Here is a 20,800-nt window from a genome sequence, read left to right as displayed (position 1 = left end):
ACTCCCTACCCTTTTCCCTTAAAAGCTAGACGACTTTTGAGGGTTTCCCACATCAACAATAAAATAAGGGATGATGGCCCTATGGCATAGAAGGCAAACGTGCAGACAGATCACCTGATGGTAAGCAATCGCCGCCGTCCTTGGTCACCCGAAACACTAGAGGCATTACAAGTGCATTGCAGAGTTTGGGGAGAAATTTTTAGTTGACTCCGAGACGCGTGTGATGTGTAGGATAAGTCGGGTCTTCCTTCCTGACGTTATAACTAGTGAATGCACGAACGGATTTCCACGGTTTTGCATTCGTTGGAATTATTGGAAAGATCTCGGGCTCCATGAGGTTTAAAGCAAAGAGAATTCAGGAAAAAATAGGGAAAATAATTGATGGCGAAACAGAGTTCGCCGGGTTTGCCACTTTATTATACACAATCAAATAGACATATTGTACACTGTTAAGTACGTTACTCGAGAACGAAATACAAGTAAAATATTGAAACGTTTAACGTTCAAACGTTTATTGAAACGCAAACATACGACTGCAGCTACTAAAGATAGCACGGCCGAGCAGTACACCGACTTGAAACAACGCTTGCGTTCTGTGAGTGGGGTTACCGGAGGCCCAAGGTCTCTTCACAATCTTCCCAGCAACCCTTAAATTCCTAACCCTGACCTAAACCCAAAAGTATTACTGGGTAATTTTCGTTATTTAGAAAATTTCTCACAGGTAGCACGGAGTCAGGAATTGTGCCCAGTCTATGGCAATAGGCTCACCCTCTATTACGTGGGACTTATAACACACATTACGTGCCGTAATGTGCACCTCTTATCCATCCATCTGTTCATTTGCCGGCCTATGGGTGCTTTTCTACCAGAGATGTGCTATGTATGCGAAGATGTAATAGCGAAGCTGTGAAACTATGTGACCGTTTTCACAGATACTAAGCTATGTAGTTGTGCGAGGAAGATGCGCAGCTCGAGTATACGATGTATTGATAGTAGGAAAGCCATCCAAAGATGGCATCTAAAGCCATCTAAAGATGGCTTTCCTACTGCATGCATCTTTCGATATAAAAAACCTTAGCTTAGCTGAGTTGGTTGCCTCTAGTGCTATGGTATGTGTACCAATGAATTTGATTGGAGGAAGTTAAACGCATCCACAGCAATGTAGCTTAGCATATCCCGGTTGGAAAGCACTATATCATAAAACAATTAACAGGTTTGAAGATAGAAGCACAGTAGAAGGTCAATTATTAATGTTTCAGAAAGCCATTTCAATGGAGTATGGAAAACTGAACGGTGGTTTTTGTTTATAATCTATCTGTCATCTCATCTAATATTCATATCTGTCATCTGTCAGTTCATTTTGACAACTTTGACATTGACAATATTGACATTCCGAGTATTGTTTGTTGATTTGTGTTGTGATTTCGTGATTATTATTTATTTTCATTGAATTTAATGTTATGTTTCTATCTGTAGTTATTAAACTTAATTAAAGGATAATTTATTAATGTTAAGATCTAGAACTGAGTGAATTATGGGTGATGTGTTAGTTAAAAACTGAGATTTCGTTACTCAGAAGTAAAAATGTAAGTTATACCAAAATCTATTATTTTTCGTATAAGATTTACACTAAAATTATATTCTGATGCTCATAGAATTAAAGTTAATATAACCTATACATATCTCCTTACTGAAATTGAACTATTTTTTTATTAAATACGCAACGTCACGCCTTTTATTCCCGAAGAGGTAAGCAGAGTAAAATTCTCTAAATTTACATTTTTAAATACTACAGTGGATACTGGATTTGCACATTACGGCTCTTAATGCCCCTGTACAATATACACGCACTTTTCACCTTGTGCGTTATAATTCCTTTGCAATAGAGGCTGAGCCTATTGCCATACACTGGGCATAATTCCAGACTCCGTGCTACTACAGATAAATTTTCGAAAATCCGAAAATAGCCCAGAAATACTTTGCCCGACGCGGGAATCTAACCTAAGATCCCTTGTTCGGCAATCGCAATCGCATTCGCGACTACGCGACTAACGAAGCAGTAGACAATATATATTTTATTTTATAGTAGTATGTATTTTATTATTTATACTACTTTATGATTTATAACTATTCTATTGAATATTACAGGAATGAATTGCCAATGTGCTGTTGTTGTTACGAACACGTTTGTGCCAAGAGTCTGTGGTGTGAGTACCTGTGGATGGGCAGGCCTGAGGTCTACGGAGACATGTTGAGAGACTGCTTCAATATCAGCGTGAGTTCTTATTGTAATCTTATTAGAAAGGCAATGATATCCTAATTCAATCCTTGGTTTATTCAGCAAGAACTGTGTACTTCGTTTATTATTGGTGGGTAGTTTTTAGTCAGTAAGAATCTGACACTCCATTTCGCTTCGCCAAAGGCAGGAGTCCAGGAGAAGTCTTTGAATGATTTCCTTTCTCATAAAACTGGCTAATTTCGTCCACTAAAGTTCAACTAGGAGAGAATGTCTACGGCTATATGTCCATTTATTCATTTTTTAATAAATATATTATACTCTTCAGGTTACCTGATGATTAACTATCTCCTTTATTAGATTTAGATTTCAGCCATGATCGTCCCACTGCAGGGCAAAGGCCTCTCTACCCTTCTTCCACTCCTCTCTGTTTAAAACGTTTTGCAGCATTTCCTTAATAAATGTACATAATTACTCTGTGAGACATACTAAATTAATTATTATGTTTTCGGCTTACTCACGTAGCTGTTTGACGAGGAACTCGACTAGTTACAAGCCATGCTAGAGGCTCATATTCATGAGCAGCATTCCGCGACACACGACGCGGCGATTGTCACACACAGTTACGTGAGTAAGCAGATAACATAATAATTAATTACTCTGTGTTGCAGTGGGCACAGACCAATACCAGCAACTATCAGATCTGTGAGATTTGCATCACACAACTCAGGAATGCAGCCAACTTCAAGCAGAAGGTGTTGGACAGTCAAACACGACTGAGGATGCAGCTCTTAGGTATTGTTTACATGTATTACAGTTATTTTGCTGTCTACTTACTACTTCCGTGCGGTTTTTAACCGTTCTGCTCTGATTCTGAAACAGAATTATTCAAATCATGAAAAAGGTACAGTGGTTTAGGCATAACGAAGAGACAGATATGTGAGTTACTTTCATATTTATATAGTCAATTACCTACTGGTCATGGCACGATATTTTGTAGCCTAGATCTTGAATTCTTTTATCTACAGATCTGCAATACTAGCTTCTGCTTTTGTACGCGTCATCCTGTTTCTCCCGTTCTTAGCATTTTCGGGAAATCCTTGCTTCCGTTCTAGAGTTATATTTAGTGTAAATAACACAAGTATTCTTTATATTTACAGATGTTGCGCAGCCATTGAAGGTAGAGAAGATAGAGATTGAAGTACAAAGTATAACAGAGGCACCAGGTGAGTTAACAATAAATCAGAGACGTAGCTACCGCAGTATCAATTCTTAATTAATTTAAAAAACGTTGCCCCACATTAGGATTTTCTCCTGTGTCGTAGGTGCGTTTACAAACATACAAGTTCACATACACATACTTACTTACTTTACACCCAGACCCGAAACAAGAATTTGTGCATTACACAAAGAGTTGTTTTGTGCGAGAATCGAGTCAACACGTTGCGCGGTAGCTGGTTGCCCAGTCACCGCACCAATTGTGCAGTCAGAATTAAATTATAGGGGGTTCACGAGGGCTCCCAACGGGCATAGGTAAAAAATAAAAACTTCCCAAACTTTAATAAGAGTCTGATACTCTATCTCGCCTCACTCAACCAAGGGAGAAGTCATTGGAAGATTTTCACCCCTACAAATAAAAATACTTTATATCCCTCGGGTTCACGGGCGAAGCTGCTGGCAGAAGCAAGTTTTGCAATAAAATAGTTTTTTTTAATTTCCAGATTTAGATGCACCAGAGGACAATGTTGGGGATCACAATGACCAGTGTGGTGATATATGGAATGGTGGTGGCGATACGAGCAGTAATGGTGAGTTACATATTGTTAGTTCAACAAATAAAAACCATAAGTAACGTTTTAGATCATTTAGGCCAGGGGTTAAAAACCTTTTACTGGCCAAGAATCACTTTTATAATTCTTGTTATTTTTTTTTTAAACGTTGCCCCATACTAGGATTTTCTCCTGTGTCGTGGGTGCGTTTACAAACATACAAGTTCACATGACACCTAGACCCGAAACAACAATTTGTGGATCACACAAAGAGTTGCTCCGTGCGGGAATCGAACCCGCTACACATGGCGCGGCAGCCGGTTATCCAGTCGCCGCGTCAACCGTGCAGTCTGACTGCACGGTTGACGGCCACGACACAGGAGAAAATCCTAATGTGGGGCAACGTTTTTTTTTTAAAAAAGTCATTAGTACTACACTATGTTATGCAATAGTGGTCCCTAGTCCCTATTATTGCACAGTTGGTGGCGTGTCTGGCTGTCTGCTATGTCTAGTGAAAAGTAATTGTTGGTTATATTCAATTGTATCACATCTATGGAGTAACTAACCGACATGATCTATGGGCAGACGAGCTCCACCGTAGGCCGCATCATCACTTACCATCAGGCGAGATAGTGGCCAAACGTCGGCCCATTTAATGTAAAAAAACAAAAGATTCGTGTGGCACTCGGAGACCTGTTAAGTTTTGGTTGAACTTTTTTGTCAAGCTGTCAGACGGCGCCACTTCAGTTATTAACTGTCAAATTGTTCTAAGTGTGGAGGGCTGTTAGGTTTTTTTCGTTACGGAATTTCTGGATTCGGTCTCCACGCTCAAGGCCCGCGATAGAAGCTATGCAATAGCTTAAAAATTGTTTATTTTTACAGGCATCAAAAGAAAAAAGTTAAAGAAGACCAGAGACAACAGTGACGCGAAGGCATCAAACTACATTAACCACAGGCGGAATGTCGGCCTCATACTCGAACACTCTACCATCCTTCCGTTCAAGTCCTGCAAGGGATACTTCAACTGCTTCTACTGCAAGAAGCAGTACGCGAGCTTCGATCAACTCAAGTCCCACGTCAACGAGCTACACGACAATATCAGCTTCAAATCTATCTTGAAAAGTATATACAGGCCTCGCGACCGCATCCGAGCCGACGTCAGCGACATAAACTGTAGACTCTGTAAAAAAAACATAGACACCATAGACAACTTAATACGACATCTGACAGATACGCATAATGTCAAATTCAATTTTGACAGTGACAGCGTCAAGCCCGCGGATTGTATTCTCGGCTACGATCTGAGTGACGGCAAGTATCGATGTAATCAATGCAAGGCGGAGTTTTTCTTTTTCAAAACTCTAACTAATCACATGAATGAACACAGCACGGACCATGTATGTGATGTTTGCGGCCGATGCTTCCTTCTAGCCGACCGCTTAAGAGCCCACGTACGAATACACAAGGAAAGCGCGGTCAAATGCGACTACTGCGGCAAAATATGCAACTCCAAAATGCTTTTACGAAGCCACATTAGGTCTAAACATAAAAAACTACTCTTCATGTGTTCTATATGCAACAAAACGTTCCCAAGTAGTCGGAAACGCGTCGAGCATTTGGAAGAAGTGCATAAAAGGAAGCCTTTGAACCTAACTTGTAAGATTTGTTTGAAGAAATTCGACTATCATACTTTGTATTCCCATATGAGATCGGAGCATTTGCACGTGAATAGAGAGCCTCGGTACGCGTGCGCGGTTTGTGGAACCATGTTTAGGACCAAAGACGGTCTCACAAATCACATGGTGGTTCATTCCGGCGAGAAAAACTACGAATGTGAGATCTGCCACAAGAAATACGCGCGGCGGAAAACTTTGACACAACATTTGAGGATTCACATGAATGATAGGAGGTTCGCGTGTGGTGCGTGCGCGCAGGCGTTCGTACAAAAGTGTAGTTTGAAGAACCATATCCGTGTTCATCATAGTAATATGGACTATGAACAGTTGATTATTGATAAAAAGTTTAATGCAAATAAAAGTTGAATTAAGATTCTTTGATTTTTATTTTTGTGCGCTGTCCCTATGCAACAGAAACAAAAATAGTTGGCTGTGGGTCTTCACTACACCTCAAAAGATAAATAAATAAAAAATATCAGTAGAAACAAAAATGCTGAGTTTTGTCAGGTACTAAATATAAACGAATAATTAGTTTTTTCTTTTTAATGAGAAAATTGCAAAATTTTGATGGTAAGCAATGGCCGCCGCTCATGGACACTTGAAACACTAGAGGCGTTACAAGTGCGTTGCCGGCTTTTTGGAATTTAAGGGCTGTTCGGGAATCAGGGACTGGTAAGGGGAGGAGGGGGGGGGGTAATTGGGCCTCCAGTAACCACACTCACACAACGAAACATCGCAAACGTTGTATCACGTCGGTTTTCTGTGAGGTCGTGGTATCACTCCAGTCGAGTCGGTCTATTCGTGCCGAAGCATGGCTCTCCCCCACTCAATTCAATTCAGTTAATCATGTCATACAATCAGCAACCAGTTGTCCCAGAGCAATAAGTTCTCTGGTTTTTGAAAGACTTATATGTATGTACCTTTATTATTTTACAGCGTTAACGAACGAACGCATTAGTTGCTTACTTCCAAAATTTTCTTACTGCGACAACTGATGACGTAATAATGGTCTTGGCTGTGTTAAATTCTGAATAAATTTTATGTGAGCCACTTATTTTGTTCTCAAGCCTGGGCTGTTTGTACACATAAATAGCTCATATTACTAAACGAGACAAGCAAAATACAAAGATGTATAATAATATAGCACGTTATACCGTCTACATAATATGAATGCATTTTTAATCCAAGTTGAATCCTCAAAATTTACCCACTCTGGCCACAATGGGTTGCAGAACAGTTTATGTCTCACCTACTTAGCGTTAATAGTAGGTGGTAATCTGTAAAAGCTTACCTAGGAATCGAACTCAATATAGTCACAGTTCCGATTAGTCAACGTGGTACAGTCAGTATAAAATTAAACGGGAAGGAGATTGTCCAAATCTGGCTATTTTTGAACAGGCTGCTCAACAAAAATGTAATTTACCAATAATTTTATTTATATTTTAGTAAATGTCTGACGCTAATAACTTTGTATCAATTTGTACTTTAAAAAAATCGATTTCTTATTGGTATTTGTTATGATAAGACCAAGTATTTGTAGTAGTTGGCTTTGAATTTGACTTTAGTGCTGCCAATCTGCTGTCAATCTGTTGTGTTTTTCGTCAAAATGACAGATATTATTCGCTTTGTTCTTTTGCATTGTGAGTGTTGAAACTCCAATTTATTGCGTGGGAAAATACAAAGTAGACACATTAGTAGGAAAACATATTTTTGTATATGAAAATAACACTAAAGGCAGGACAGCCATAAAACATTATTGCTGCAACTGCATGGTGGGTCATAGAACAGTAGGTTGATGTGCACATATAATAACTATTATTTGGTTTTTAAGCTGGGCAAGGTACCAGAAAATTATGAATCCACCTGCCGAGTTCCTTGACCATATTTTAATTACATATGAATCGGATTAATAATGCATTTTAATAGAAAAAAATGTTTTATTTCATGCATAACCAGTTTCAATAAAATGTAAAAAAATATCTAAATATAAATCTGGATACAAAACTAAGTTTGTATCTTCATTCTTACTGATATGAACTAATAAATCAAACATATATTATTAGCTGAAGTGCTTGTTCAAAAATAGCCAAAGTCCCATACAAATTGGTAAAAATTCAGCGCCTCTGGTGTCTAATAGCAAAACAAAACAGACAGTGCGCCCATCATAATTTAAAAACGACTGTAGCGCCTCTAGTTTTCAGTAGCCGAACTACATGTCATGCTAAAGAATCTGCAGTTTGAACTGGAACGCGACTACTGTCAATGTCACTGTCATCTGTCAAACACGGAAACAAGATGGCGACTTGACCGTCCTAATTTGTACACAATTTTACGAAAACATTGTTTATATTGTTTAATTAGAATAAAAACGATGTATAATTACCGCTTTGTGGTCTAATATAGATTAAGGATAATTAAAACTGAATGGAAACAACGAATAATATACAAAAATGTCTTTAGAAAACTGGAAATTAGAGAAAGATTTGTGTCGCTGTTGTCATAACGAAGGAACGTTTATTAATTTGGCTGATCCATTTACTACAGTCGGTATTACTGAAACATACACAGATATGCTGAAAGAATGTTTCGATATTGATGTAAGTATTATATACAACAATTATACTATCCCCAAAAACTTTTAAAACTTGTCTCCAAAAAAGTATAAATAAACAAAATAAATCATTGTTTACTTTCTATTTCTTATTGGAAAACGTTTATAAAGATTGATTGTAAGATTACTGAGATAGTGATTCTACTAATGAATAATATTTAGTCCTATTTTTATATAATATGTACTCATAAACATCCATACATATTTCCACTAAAAAATTTAACTTAACAACTTTTTTCTCTATAATGTAGTCAATAACTGTCAGTCAGTTAGTATTTTTTTATTCTTAAAAAACATAATAAATTGATAATTTTGGACACATTACACAATATCAATAAAGTAAAATCTATTCAAAGCCAAAGTCAAAGTCAAATAATTTATTCCAATTATACCATAAATAGGTGCTTTTGAAATGTCAACAAATAAAGAAATAAATAATAGTCTGTCAGTCAGTGAAGCTAGCTGATTTCAAAGTGTAGCTTCAAATGGAGAAGAATGAGCAAGAAACTCCATTCGTTACTATTTAATATTTCTTTTATAATTTCCTAAAAGATATAGTTATCTTAGAAAAAGCTCACATATTTATTTATTTATTTCCTGCTTCCAGTTGTCTCCAGTACCAGGCATGCTGTGCGCATCAACATACACAATATGTGAGTCCTGCGTCACACGGTTACGAGATGCTACAGACTTTAAGAAACAGGTTTTAACTTGTGAGGAAGCATTTAGAGATCTATACAATAGGAATTTTATAAAAGGTATTTAATTCATTTTTTTATGGTTCCAATATTGATATTGCTATATTTATGTGATCATCATCATCATCATATCAGCCACAAGACATCCACTGCTGAACATAGGCCTCCCCCAATGACTTCCAGATGGGCCGGTTGGAAGCAACCTGCATCCAATGTTTATCTACTGTGATAAAAATATTTTAAAACTGTCTCTTAGTACCTACCTTGGACAAAAAATTCTTGCCATTCTTTCCATTTTCCAAAGTATAATAATTATAATTTGCCATTACCTTATAACTGAAATTGATTCCTAAAATCTTGTGAGAATGTTTATCAAAAGATTTATTTTTTCTTCTAATGGATTCTACTTTGATATTTGATATTTCAGAAGCAGAACCAATAGTTCAAGTAGAAGTGAAACAAGAAATACCTGATGCTACTCTAGACGGTAAGTCAAATCATGAATAATGCCAGTCTTGAATCCAGTGAAGTTACCAGAGGTTCAATAACCCTCTTTCCGAATCTACGATTCTTCAACAACCCTTAAATCCCTATCCCCTAAAATACCTGTGCTGGCAACGCACTTTTAACGCCTCTTGTGTTTCAAGTGTCCATGGGCGGCGGCGATTACTTACCATCAGGAGATCCGTCTGTTCATTTACCAGCTTACACTATAAAAAAACAAAATTTGTTTCACACCTAGTGTCTCTAATAATTTATTTGCGTTACTAAAAATATGTTTAAATAATATAACATGTTTTATATGTTATTACAGATGTGTTCAAAGATGCGTGTCCGCTGGACAGTGGCAATGACTACGTGTGTGTGGACAGCGAAGACGAAATGGAGCTGAAAGTGGATGAGCAGGGTACGTTTATATTACATACATACATAACCTCACGCCTGTCTCCCATGGGGGTAGGCAGAGACAATGGAACGCCAATTGCCACGGTTTTTACACACTTCTTTCGCTTCATCAACAGTCATCAGTCTTTTTGTTTATATTCTTTTGTTAAATACCATGTTACCATGCTAGGGATTGTCTCCCGTGTCGTGGGTGCGTTTACAAACATACGCGACATCTTGCGTAAGCGATCTAGACGCGAATTCGAAGCGATGCGACATGAAAACAACAAACTGTCAAAATGTATTGACGTGGTCTACGTCACCAACCGTATGTGGGATGCGGTGAGCTATCAAAATTGGCGTGGTCACACCGCATCGCGTTGTATTCGCGTGTCACCGCACCGCTTCGCGTTCGCTTCTAGATCGCTCACGCCAGATGTCGCGTTACAATTTCACATACACATGACACCCGGACTCGGAACAATAATTTGTAGATTACACAAGAAATTGTTTCGTGAGCACATCAAACCTATTACAAGTAGACGATCACCCAGTTACTGAACAACCGTGTCGTATTATTAAAAATAAATTGATATCATTATTAAAATGTACCTATATTCACAGATGACCCTTCAGAAGTTGATGTAAAAAGCAAGAAGAGAAAATTAAGAAGCAGTAAGAAATCACAGAAGAACAAGAGTTGTAGAACAGAGAGGAAGAATGTAAAGGTAGAGACGGAAGATAACAGCGGGAGTCATAATAAAAAGATAGGTAAGAGTTACATTACATTTTTATAAGTATATAGGGTGACTGGTAATTAGTGAACGATATTTAAACACGTGATTGTACTCATGATTACAAACAACTTTCCCGAAGAAACTTTTTTGTATATTCATTAGTTTTATTTTTATCACAATAACTAAACAACAAAATTTCGCGGCGCGTGTCGTATAATCAGCTGTTAGTAGCAAGGCGCCCGTATCCGTGTTATTGGAAGACTAATAACTAGTTAAGTATTTTGGAATTTTACTTTATACAAAAAAAGTTTCTTTGGGAAAGTTGTTTGTAATCATGAGTACAATCACGTGTTTAAATATCGTTCACTAATTACCAGTCATCCTATATAATTTCATTATAAAAGATACCAGCTTTTGCCAGCTGCTTTACCTTTGATATTGTGATAAAAACTAGCCCATTTTAATATAATTCTATCTTTGTGCCATATTTCATTCAAGGCAGTAGAATTAGGAACCTTGGATCCCTTGCTCGGTAGTCGCACTTGTGACCACTAGACACATAGAAGCTTGGTTTTGAGTTTGTCTATTTATTTATACCATTTTGAAAACGGTGTTTGAAAATTATTTTAATTTCATTTTAGACCCTAATATGACTTTTAACATTACTATCCTTTTTTTTATAATAACTACCATACTCAATTAACTAAAAATCACGGTTTACTCACGTACATTAATAGAGAAAAGTTTTACTAGTTTCGAGTCACAGAGGGACTCGTACAAAGTAAGCTGCGCGGCGTCGTCGCGTTTGATGAATGGTCCTCTGTGACTCGAAACTAGTAGAGCGTTTCTCCATTAATGTACGTGAGTAAACCGTGATTTTTAGTTAATTTAAATTACTATACTTAACAAAACAAGCAAAATAGGTACATTTACGATACAATTTAAAACCGCAATTACATTTCAACACGCGAAACAATTAGTGTGTGAATCAGCAAGAAAAACATCAAGACATAGTGAAGGATGTCTGTGTTTCCTGATGGGTATAACCTGGGTGTCTTCAAGGCCCGAGTGAATAGGTTGCTTATGGGCAGACGTGCTCCATCGTAGGCCGCATCATCACTTACCATCAGGCGAGATAGCGGCCAAACGTCGACCCATCACATATATAAACCGGAGCTGCGGACTACCTAGCGGGTTTACCGGGGCTCCGGCTCGACAAGCAGGAGTAGGAACGGGGTGGTTTTTAGTCAGTAAGAGTCTGACACTCCCTCTCGCCTCTTCCAAGGCGGGAGAAGTTATTGGATGATTTTACCCCTCAAATCACATTTATAAAAAAAGGAAGCTCCTAAAACAATACAAGTGTAATTTTCTGTCTCCAGGAAAGAATAGCTCGGCGTCAAAGTTCCGACTCAACGATGAAGACTACAAAATGGATGGTGACGCCTACCAGTGTGCGCGGTGCGACAAAAAATACGATAAGTTCTACTCTTTACGATTCCATGTCAAGACGAAACATTACAAGATACCGCGGTTTTCATGCAACATATGCCTTAAAGAATTCATGACGCCAGCCCCGCTTACTGTGCACAAACTAGAGGAACATAACATTGATGATAGGTTCAAATGTAAAGCTTGCAAAGGAATTTTCAACACGAAGATTCAGTTGAGGAAACATATAAATAATTTTCATATGCTTGGTGAAAGGTATAAGTGTGAGTTTTGTGAATATGAGTCGTTCAGCTTCGAAGGTATGTATAAACATAAGTTTAAGCATAAAACTGTAAAAGATTATCACTGTAGGTTTTGCAGAAAGTCGTTTTTAAGAAAGACTACATTGGATTTGCATGAGCGGATACATACGGGTGATAGGAGAAAGGTTTGTAGTGTTTGCGGTCAGGCGTTCGTTCAAAAAGCTAGTTTAAATTATCACATGACTAAATACCATCCTGAAGTCAATTTTTAAATGATTAACGCCCGAATACTCAAACGCTACTCAATTTTTAGTTGTACTTTCTATCACTTTGACTAAATATTAGTTTTACATTGTTCTCACATAATTGAACCAACGAAACAATGTAATAAAGAATTGTATTGTGAATCTAATTGAAAAAGAGTAACCTATGGAGTTTCTTGCTCGTTCTTCTCCATAGGAATCTACACTTTGGAACGAGCAAATAGCTTCACTAGAGGACTGACCGACAGACTGACGTTATTAATATTATTATATTTGCTTTGACGTTCAAAAGTGCCTTCCTGGTCTAATTGAAATAAATAATTTTGACTTTGACTTTGACTTTACTTAAATATCGTGCTATCTCGGGTTCGATTTTATAAAGAATCGATAGCGACAGTATTGCATTTGAGGCGTCTTAAAATTGAGTAACGTTTGAGTATTCGGACATAAGTGTCGTCATTTAGTAGACTTTTAATAATTATTTAAACTGTGCCCAGTAACGATTTTACATCATTATGGTAGATCACCAATTTCTATTTTACATGTCTGACTTACAGATTATTTTAAAATATGTAGACAAAGTGGGTGTACGGAAACAAATGGCATTACGATGCCATAATGATTTGCAATATTGCGTGACGTCATTTCTAGGGACGTTTTAAAGGCAGAATTTACGTATATGCTCCCGCTCGTAAACTGTGATTAGTTTTACTTAAGTATTTTTTATCTTATCCTAGCAAACCCGGCGAGCACCGTTTTACCTCCAATACTTTCGAAGATATATTCAATTTGAAATATCGCGAGACATCACATCTAGGTACATTTAAATTTTTTTCTTATTTTCTTCTTCATAAACTTTGATTCGTTTTATCTAAGTATTGTTATCTTATATGACAAAATAAAAAAATACGTGTCTAATATTTTTTCATTACCTAACTGACGGACTAAATCGATTTTTAATTTCCATACCCCGTCATCATCCCTATTGCTAAGGACTGGGTTAAGTAACCATTAAATGACTCTGAGTAAGGCAGTCAGTTGTGTAGTACTTTTATAATGATGTCTGCTCTGTTCCTTAATGCTGTAGCGTTATGTTTTTCAATAATTTTAAAGATTTATAAATGAGAGAAAAAAATGGTATTTTTTTACCCATGTCAAGTCTTCCGATAACGCGGGCGCGGGTGCCTCGCTGCTAACAGCTGATCATGCGAAAGCACGCACGTGCGAAATTTTGTTATTTTGTTATTGTGATAAAATAAAACTAATGAGTATACAAAAAAATTTTCTTTGGGAAGTTATTTGTAATCATGAGTACAATCACGTGTATAAATATCGTTCACTAATTACCGGTCACCCTATGTATGATTAAAATGCGTATATGACGTTACGCTACATCATTTAGGAACGAGCTATGTATAGAACAGCTAGTTATACATATAATTATGATAAATAATAGCAATATAATGCAATTTTTACTTTATGATTCTGAAAATAAGATTCAATATTGTACATAAACGGACAGTCAGCCAAATCATTCAATATACAGGTAAGAAAACAAAGATAGATTAAGTACAGAAACAGTAGCTATAGTTATACTAAATTGTACGCTTTGTAACGAAGCCATATCTTTTGTAAACATTGGTCGGTTCTAGACAACCAATGATTACTGTCTCTGTATCTACTTTTTTGAGGTTTAAAAGTCATCCAATGACTTCTCCTGCCTTGGGTGAGGCAGTAGGGAGTATCAGACTCTTACTGACTAAGAACCACCCCGTTCCTTCTCCTGCTTTGAACAGATTCCCCGGTAACCAATAGGGCTACTCCGGTTCTCAAATGTGAAGTTTCGTTTAATATTCGACCGTATGTGATTAGTGATTTACTAATGAAATTACTTAAAATAACGTTTTATTTTTAATTTCATATCAAAACCTATTTATTATCTTCATTTCATTCGTTCATTTTTGTTCAAGAAAGTTCGCAATAAATGGAATTGTAGTATGAAATCTGCGAAGTTTCGAACGAAACTTCGTTTTTCGTTGAATTAGAGTAGGCGTATATTACGTATATATACTTACTAGCTAATTCCGCGCGGTTTCACCCGCTCTGCTTGGCTCCTATTGGTCATAGCGTGATGTTTTATAACCTATAGCCTTCCTTGATAAATGCACTATTCAACACAAAAAGAATTATTCAAATCGGACCAGTAGTTTCGGAGATTAGCGCGTTCAAACAAACAAACAATCTAACAAACAAACTCTTCAGCTTTATAATATTAGTATAGATTAGTATAGATATTACGTTGTCCGCAGTTCCGGTTCGGAACTGTCTCTGTACTGAATCTATCTTTGTTTTCTTACCTATATACTGAATAAATTGGTTGCTAGTACATAGAAATATCGTTTGTCAAATTATTTTTATAGACTGAATATGATATAAAATATTTTTTTTATTGGAATCGCGTAATACGGTGTTGAAATTGTATGATTTTGAATTTGATATAATCAATTTGTATGTTGAGAGCTTAGTACGAGTTTGTATTTACGTTTAACGAGACTACGTTTGGCGTTTTGATTGGTTGTTTCATTGGAACCGGCCAATCAGAACCCTTAGTATGTTTGATTTACGTTTAAAGTAATCGAAATGGGAGCGCGTTATGCGCTCTTACGTTCAAAGTAATCGAAACGAAAGCGCTGTCGGTGCTCTAATTGGTTGGTTTATTCGAACCGGTCAACTTCTTATTCGTCTAGTTTATTCAACCAGAGATCGTTTCGTTTTCATTTAATGTAAAGCAAATTCGTATTACCGGTACTGATTGGTTGTTTCATTGGAACCGGCCAATCAGAGCCCTGAATGTGGTCTCGTTCAACGTAATACAAACTCGTACTAAGCTCTCCGTATTTTCTGTTATTGTAAATATTACGCGAATAGGTATGCCTTTGACAATGCAATATTTTAAATAAATAGGCTATAGTATATTATTTAAGTTATTTTTATTATAATGTATACAACGAATTGTCAAATTATTAAATGTTTAGTTTTTATGTATAAACTTGTTTCGGCACTGCTGTGCCGGCTCGACCGGAGTGATACCACGGCCTCGCAGTAAACCGACGTGAAACAACGCTTGCGTTGTGTTTCGTTGTGTGAGTGAGGTTACCGGAGACTCAATTACCCCCTTCCCAATCCCCGATTCCCAAACAACCCTTAAATTCCTAACCCCCAAAAAGCCGGCAACGCACTTGTAACGCCTCTGGTGTTTCAAGTGTCCATGGGCGGCGGCGATTGCTTACCATCGAGCAGTCACCATTCACACGGTGAAATATTGTATAATTTTATTATGATTTTATGTTTGTATAGTATTGCTATAGGTAGCTACATAGTGTATATCATGGTGCATCACACATTATTCTAATTATAATGTATTATATATTTTATAAATAAAGACAATTTTTATATACAAGCATTTTGTTTTAATTGATCATTAATTGGTTGAGCCTTTTTTCGGATTTCCAAAAATGTCTCAGTAGTAGCACGGAGTCTGGAAATGTGCCCGGTATATGGCAATAGGCTCACCCCCTATTATATGGGACTTATAACACAAATGGTGAAAAGTGGGTGTACATTGTACATTGTATAGCGGCATTACGTGCCGTAATGTGCACCTCTGCCTACCCCTTCGGGGATAATAGGCGTGACGTTGTGTGTGTGTAATTGGTTGAGAATTCTCGGCTCGACCGGAGTGGCTTAAAGGTAGGAGTGTCCACAGACCCGCATCGTACGCATCGGACGGATTATTTTTTCAGACTGCGTCCACTGTATCGACAGCGATCGGATTGCCTACGCGAGTATCAGCAATCTAGAAAAAGTCGAGGCGCGTCCACTGATCAGCATTGTGTATGACGTCATCGATACGCATCGCATGTAGGCATTGTCGATGAAATGATGCGGATCAGTGGACGCAGTTGTATGAGTCACTATACAAGACAAACTAAAATATGTTGCGTGCGATGCGGGCCTGTGGACGCTTGTCTTTACAGTGCACTCAATTGACTCCTCAATGCTCAAATCCTTAATCCCTAACCCTCAAAAACCAGCAACGCACTTGTAACTCCTCTGGTGTTGCGGGTGTCCATGAGTGGCGCCAATTACTTACCATCAGGTGAATCATCTGCTCGTTTGCTAGCCTAAATCATAAAAACAAATGTGTTAAGATTGTCTGGTCGGTGTTGCGGCCGCAAGAGCGACTGCTATGCAAGGGGTCTTGGGCTCGAATCCCTAACGCCCGAATACGAAATGCTACTCAAATTTAAGTTGTGCTTAAATCTCGTGCTATCTCTGTCATTTCGGCGGGAGGAAACGCCCGGGTGTCGGCATTGCGTGGACCACCCGGAGGACACGGTGGAGCATACAGTAGCGGTGTGCCCTGCATGGGCTGAGCTTAGGGATGTGATCGGCGACGATGACCTCTCGCGTCCGGCTTTGGTTCAGGCCATGGTGCGGAGCGAGGGGGAATGGGACGCCGTCTCCTCCTTCTGCGAAGCAGTTATGCTAGCTAAGGAGGAGGCGGAGCGCGTGAGGGAACGATCCTCCTCACGCCCCAGCCGCCGCAGAAGACACTCCGGGCGTCGGGGATCGTAAGTGCGGGTCTGCGGATGGCGAGCAAGGGTAGCTCGCCGCCCGACCAGAACCAGACCCGTGCGTACGGCGCGTCGCGTTCCGCGCGCGCCTCAAAGAGCCAGACCACCACAGATGGGGCCCAGTAGGGCTGATGCCTGATCCGGGGCTGCGGACAACGTAAAAGGTTACCGGGGCTCCGGCTCAAAGCAGGAGAAGGAACGGGGTGGTTTTTAGTCAGTAAGAGTCTGACACTCCCTCCCGCCTCACCCAAGGCGGGAGAAGTCATTGGATGATTTTCCCCCTCAAAAAAGAAAAAATCTCTGTCATTTAAGAAGAATTTGTAGGAATAGTACTATATTTGAGAGTGTTTTAAAATTGAGTGATGTTTGAGTATTTGACTACAAGTCTCGTACTTGATGCTAAAGAAATTCAAATATGTATGTGTGAGTCGCAATAGATGGTGCTCTGTTGTGTTCACCTATCTTCATGGACCAATTGGTATCGACATAGATAAAGGGGCTGGTGATTCTTCAAAAAAATCACAAAAAGTTAACGGCGTCATTATCCTCAACCAAAAGTTAACAATTCTGCTGATTGAAACACAAATATTGATTTCAATAAATTGAGCCGTGATGCTCTCACCCAATCCAATATAAATGAGGATGATAATAAGCTACCACGATGCTTAATAACGCGGGAGGATAATGATTTGTTAAATAAAAGTTAAAGGTTTTTGAAAAAAACACCCGGCTCTTCAAATGATTGTGCCCCTGTCAAGTACGTACTCGTGACGCCTCTGGTGTTGCAAGTGTACTTAGGAACCGGCGCAAAAGTGGAAACTATCATTTTCTTCTAGTCTAATAATATCTTCTGATCTATTGCATTGCGGGATCCAAGACAGTCATTCATGTCCCTGGGACGCGCCGGACTTCAGTGTTCCGGTGTTTTCATGGTTGTATCTACTGTAGATACTGGTACACAGGAATTGCAGCGGTTTGGGAGAAAGTGGCGGCTTGTCCCATTAACAAAAAACAATTAGGAACCGTCGCGTGCACCCGAAAGCTTAGTAGCTACCAAATAAACGGGGTGAATAGGGATCGAGAGCTGAATAGGTACAGGGATTCTTCATAGTATCTATTTACCCTTCTGCTGTTCACCTCTCGATCGCTATTCACCCCGTTTTATCGTTACTGATTAGTGATTACACTATAATTTTATTGTAACTTTCGTGAGACATACTAAATTAATTATTATGTTATCGGCTTACTCACGTAATGTTTTGACGAGGAACTCGACTAGTTTCAAGCCATGCCAGAGGCTCATATTCATGAGCAGCATTCCGCGACACACGACGTGTCGTGTAAGTAAGCCGATAACATAATAATTAATTTAGTGATAACATAATAATTAATTTAATGATAATCTTGTAGCCAGGATTATTCATCAACAACTTGCTTTAAAATACAAACTTGTTGAATCTGAAGTACCGTATTATAAGTATCTGCCTGACCCAGTTCTTGAAAATGGAGATGTCACACTGTATTGGGATCGAACTATCATCACAGACAGGACAATTGTTGCTAACAAACCTGACATTGTGGTGATAGATCGACCAAGCCGTCGCACAATGATAATTGATATAACAATCCCACATGACGAGAATCTTGTGAAAGCTGAAAAAGATAAAGCCAGTAAATATCTTGATTTAGCTCATGAGGTTGTCGACATGTGGGATGTAGATTCAGCAATCATTGTGCCGATAGTCGTATCTGCCAATGGCCTTATAGCCAAAAGCCTCGACCAACATCTGAGTAGGCTAACGTTAGACGGTTGGATCGAGAGCCTGATGCAGTACTTCTGGACACGGCGCGTATTGTCCGGAAATTCCTCTCTCTTGAGCCCTGACCACCGGTAGCTTGGATTTATCCCGTTACTGGTGGGCTACTGCTTTTTATATTTTTAAATGTTTTATTTTTTTTTCTTTTTAATTTAATATTTAAAAATGTAACAAACAAGTAAAAGAAATAATTTAGTGATTACAAACACTATATAAGAAATGTAACCATCAATTTTTCTTTCCAGGAGAAGCCTACTACGACATCGTCGATGAAAAATATCGGTGCAAGGAATGCGGCAACACATTTTCCTCTCAGCCCCTGATCTCCCAACATTATCGCTTTGTCCATTTAAAAAGACGACCGAGATTACGAAAATGTCCATACAAAGATTGTAATGTCAAAATTCCCGCCTATTTGCGAACGTCACATTTGGATTTGGAACACGGTGTCCCGGCGCCATCTTGCGGCGTTTGCGGCAAAAAGTTCCGATATCCCTCCGGAGTTTTGGAACATCAGAAAAAAGTTCATATGGGCGAGAAAACTTGTGTTTGCAATTTGTGTGGAAAGAGCTTTTTTGATAATCACAGTTTGAAATTGCATTTGAAAACGCATTCTGATGTTAGGAAGTTTAAATGTGATTTGTGTGGTAAACTATTTCGGTGGGAAAACAATTTGAAAGATCATGTTCGGATACACACTGGAGAGAAGAGGTTTGCCTGTCCCGTGTGTGGGAAGGATTTTGTTCAGAAATCTACGTTAAAACAACATGCGATGCGGAATCATCCTGGTGTTGATATTTCAAGCTTAACAGACGTTAGAAAAATGAAGGAGTAAAATAAAGAAAAGAAACTGACGTGAAACTACGATTATGTTGCGTTTCGCTGTGTTGACGTTACCGGAGGTCTAATCCCCCTTTTTTTGAGGGATATCATCCAATGACTTCTCCTGCCTAGGGTGAGGCGGGCGGGAGTGTCAGACTCTTACTGACTAAACACCACCCCGTTCCTTCTCCTGTTTTGAGCCGGATCCCCGGTACCCTGTTGCATTGTCCGCAGCTCCGTGAAGTCTTATCCCCTAAGATCGACAACGCACTTGTAACTCCTCTGGTGATGCGTGTGACCATGTGGATGAAGTGCTGATTACTTACCAAGTCTGCTGGTTTGAAATTATAACATTTTGTCTATCAAGGCCTCAGAGGCGGTGAGAATTTAGAAAAACTAATTGTGGATGGGAACACCGAGATCGCGCGGACGTTCCCCAACGAGATGGAGCGATTAAGACGATCTTAGAAAAGTAAGATTGTTTCATCTACAAACAAATAAAAGACATTTTTGAATTTGTTTGTTTTATTTTTATCTTCAGAAGTTGAACTTAACGGATTTCTAATAAAATAGAGCTTTTAAAGACGAATTAAGAGGTTTAAGGGCATTTCCACTGCTGTATTGATTTTATTATACGTACCTACTTATCTGGACATGTTCAAATTAATCTAACAGACCTACTCAGAGTCATTTAATGGTTACCTAACCCAGTCCTTAGCAATTGTTTTTGGAACAAAATCGTTACTAAGGAATAGTTTGAGTAATCATTAAGTGTCTTCGCGTACGTCTGTAATCTAGTTATTTAGTACTTTTTTCCAACAGATGGTAAGTTTTAGTGTGAAACGTCAACGCCCTCTGGTTGTCAAACGTTTTGTCACACGCCTGACATTTCAACACGAGCGGTTTCGCGCCATGCATCTGTACTTCGTGCAAATTCTTCTTCACATAATCCGTGAAT

At 38.6% G+C, this 20,800-nt stretch overlaps 2 protein-coding genes across 3 annotated transcripts; both read left to right on the top strand.

Annotated features, from left to right (window-relative positions):
* Window positions 1-1,399: 1,399 nt before the first annotated feature.
* On the top strand, window positions 1,400-6,054 carry LOC118278949 (zinc finger protein OZF-like). Its single transcript, XM_050703617.1, has 6 exons — window positions 1,400-1,586; window positions 2,149-2,275; window positions 2,908-3,031; window positions 3,397-3,462; window positions 3,958-4,044; window positions 4,888-6,054. Coding segments are annotated over exons 1-6 (1,566 nt in total). The 5' UTR covers window positions 1,400-1,584; the 3' UTR covers window positions 6,048-6,054.
* Window positions 6,055-7,959: 1,905 nt separating this feature from the next.
* Window positions 7,960-19,935, top strand: LOC118278824 (zinc finger protein 595-like). Of its 2 annotated transcripts, none has more exons than XM_050703685.1 (6): window positions 7,960-8,278; window positions 8,900-9,050; window positions 9,418-9,477; window positions 9,805-9,897; window positions 10,500-10,646; window positions 19,266-19,935. In XM_050703685.1, the coding sequence occupies exons 1-6, from the start codon at window positions 8,132-8,134 to the stop codon at window positions 19,853-19,855; spliced, it is 1,188 nt and encodes a 395-aa protein (XP_050559642.1). In that variant the 5' UTR covers window positions 7,960-8,131; the 3' UTR covers window positions 19,856-19,935. The 2 variants fall into 2 exon arrangements, with proteins under 2 accessions (XP_050559642.1, XP_050559643.1); XM_050703686.1 differs by lacking the exon at window positions 19,266-19,935 and adding an exon at window positions 11,992-12,618.
* Window positions 19,936-20,800: the final 865 nt, after the last annotated feature.

This window comes from Spodoptera frugiperda, chromosome 24 (assembly GCF_023101765.2).
Source record: "Spodoptera frugiperda isolate SF20-4 chromosome 24, AGI-APGP_CSIRO_Sfru_2.0, whole genome shotgun sequence".
NCBI classification, from domain to species: Eukaryota; Metazoa; Arthropoda; class Insecta; order Lepidoptera; family Noctuidae; genus Spodoptera; species Spodoptera frugiperda.
This window is presented reverse-complemented; position numbering and strand designations above follow the sequence as displayed.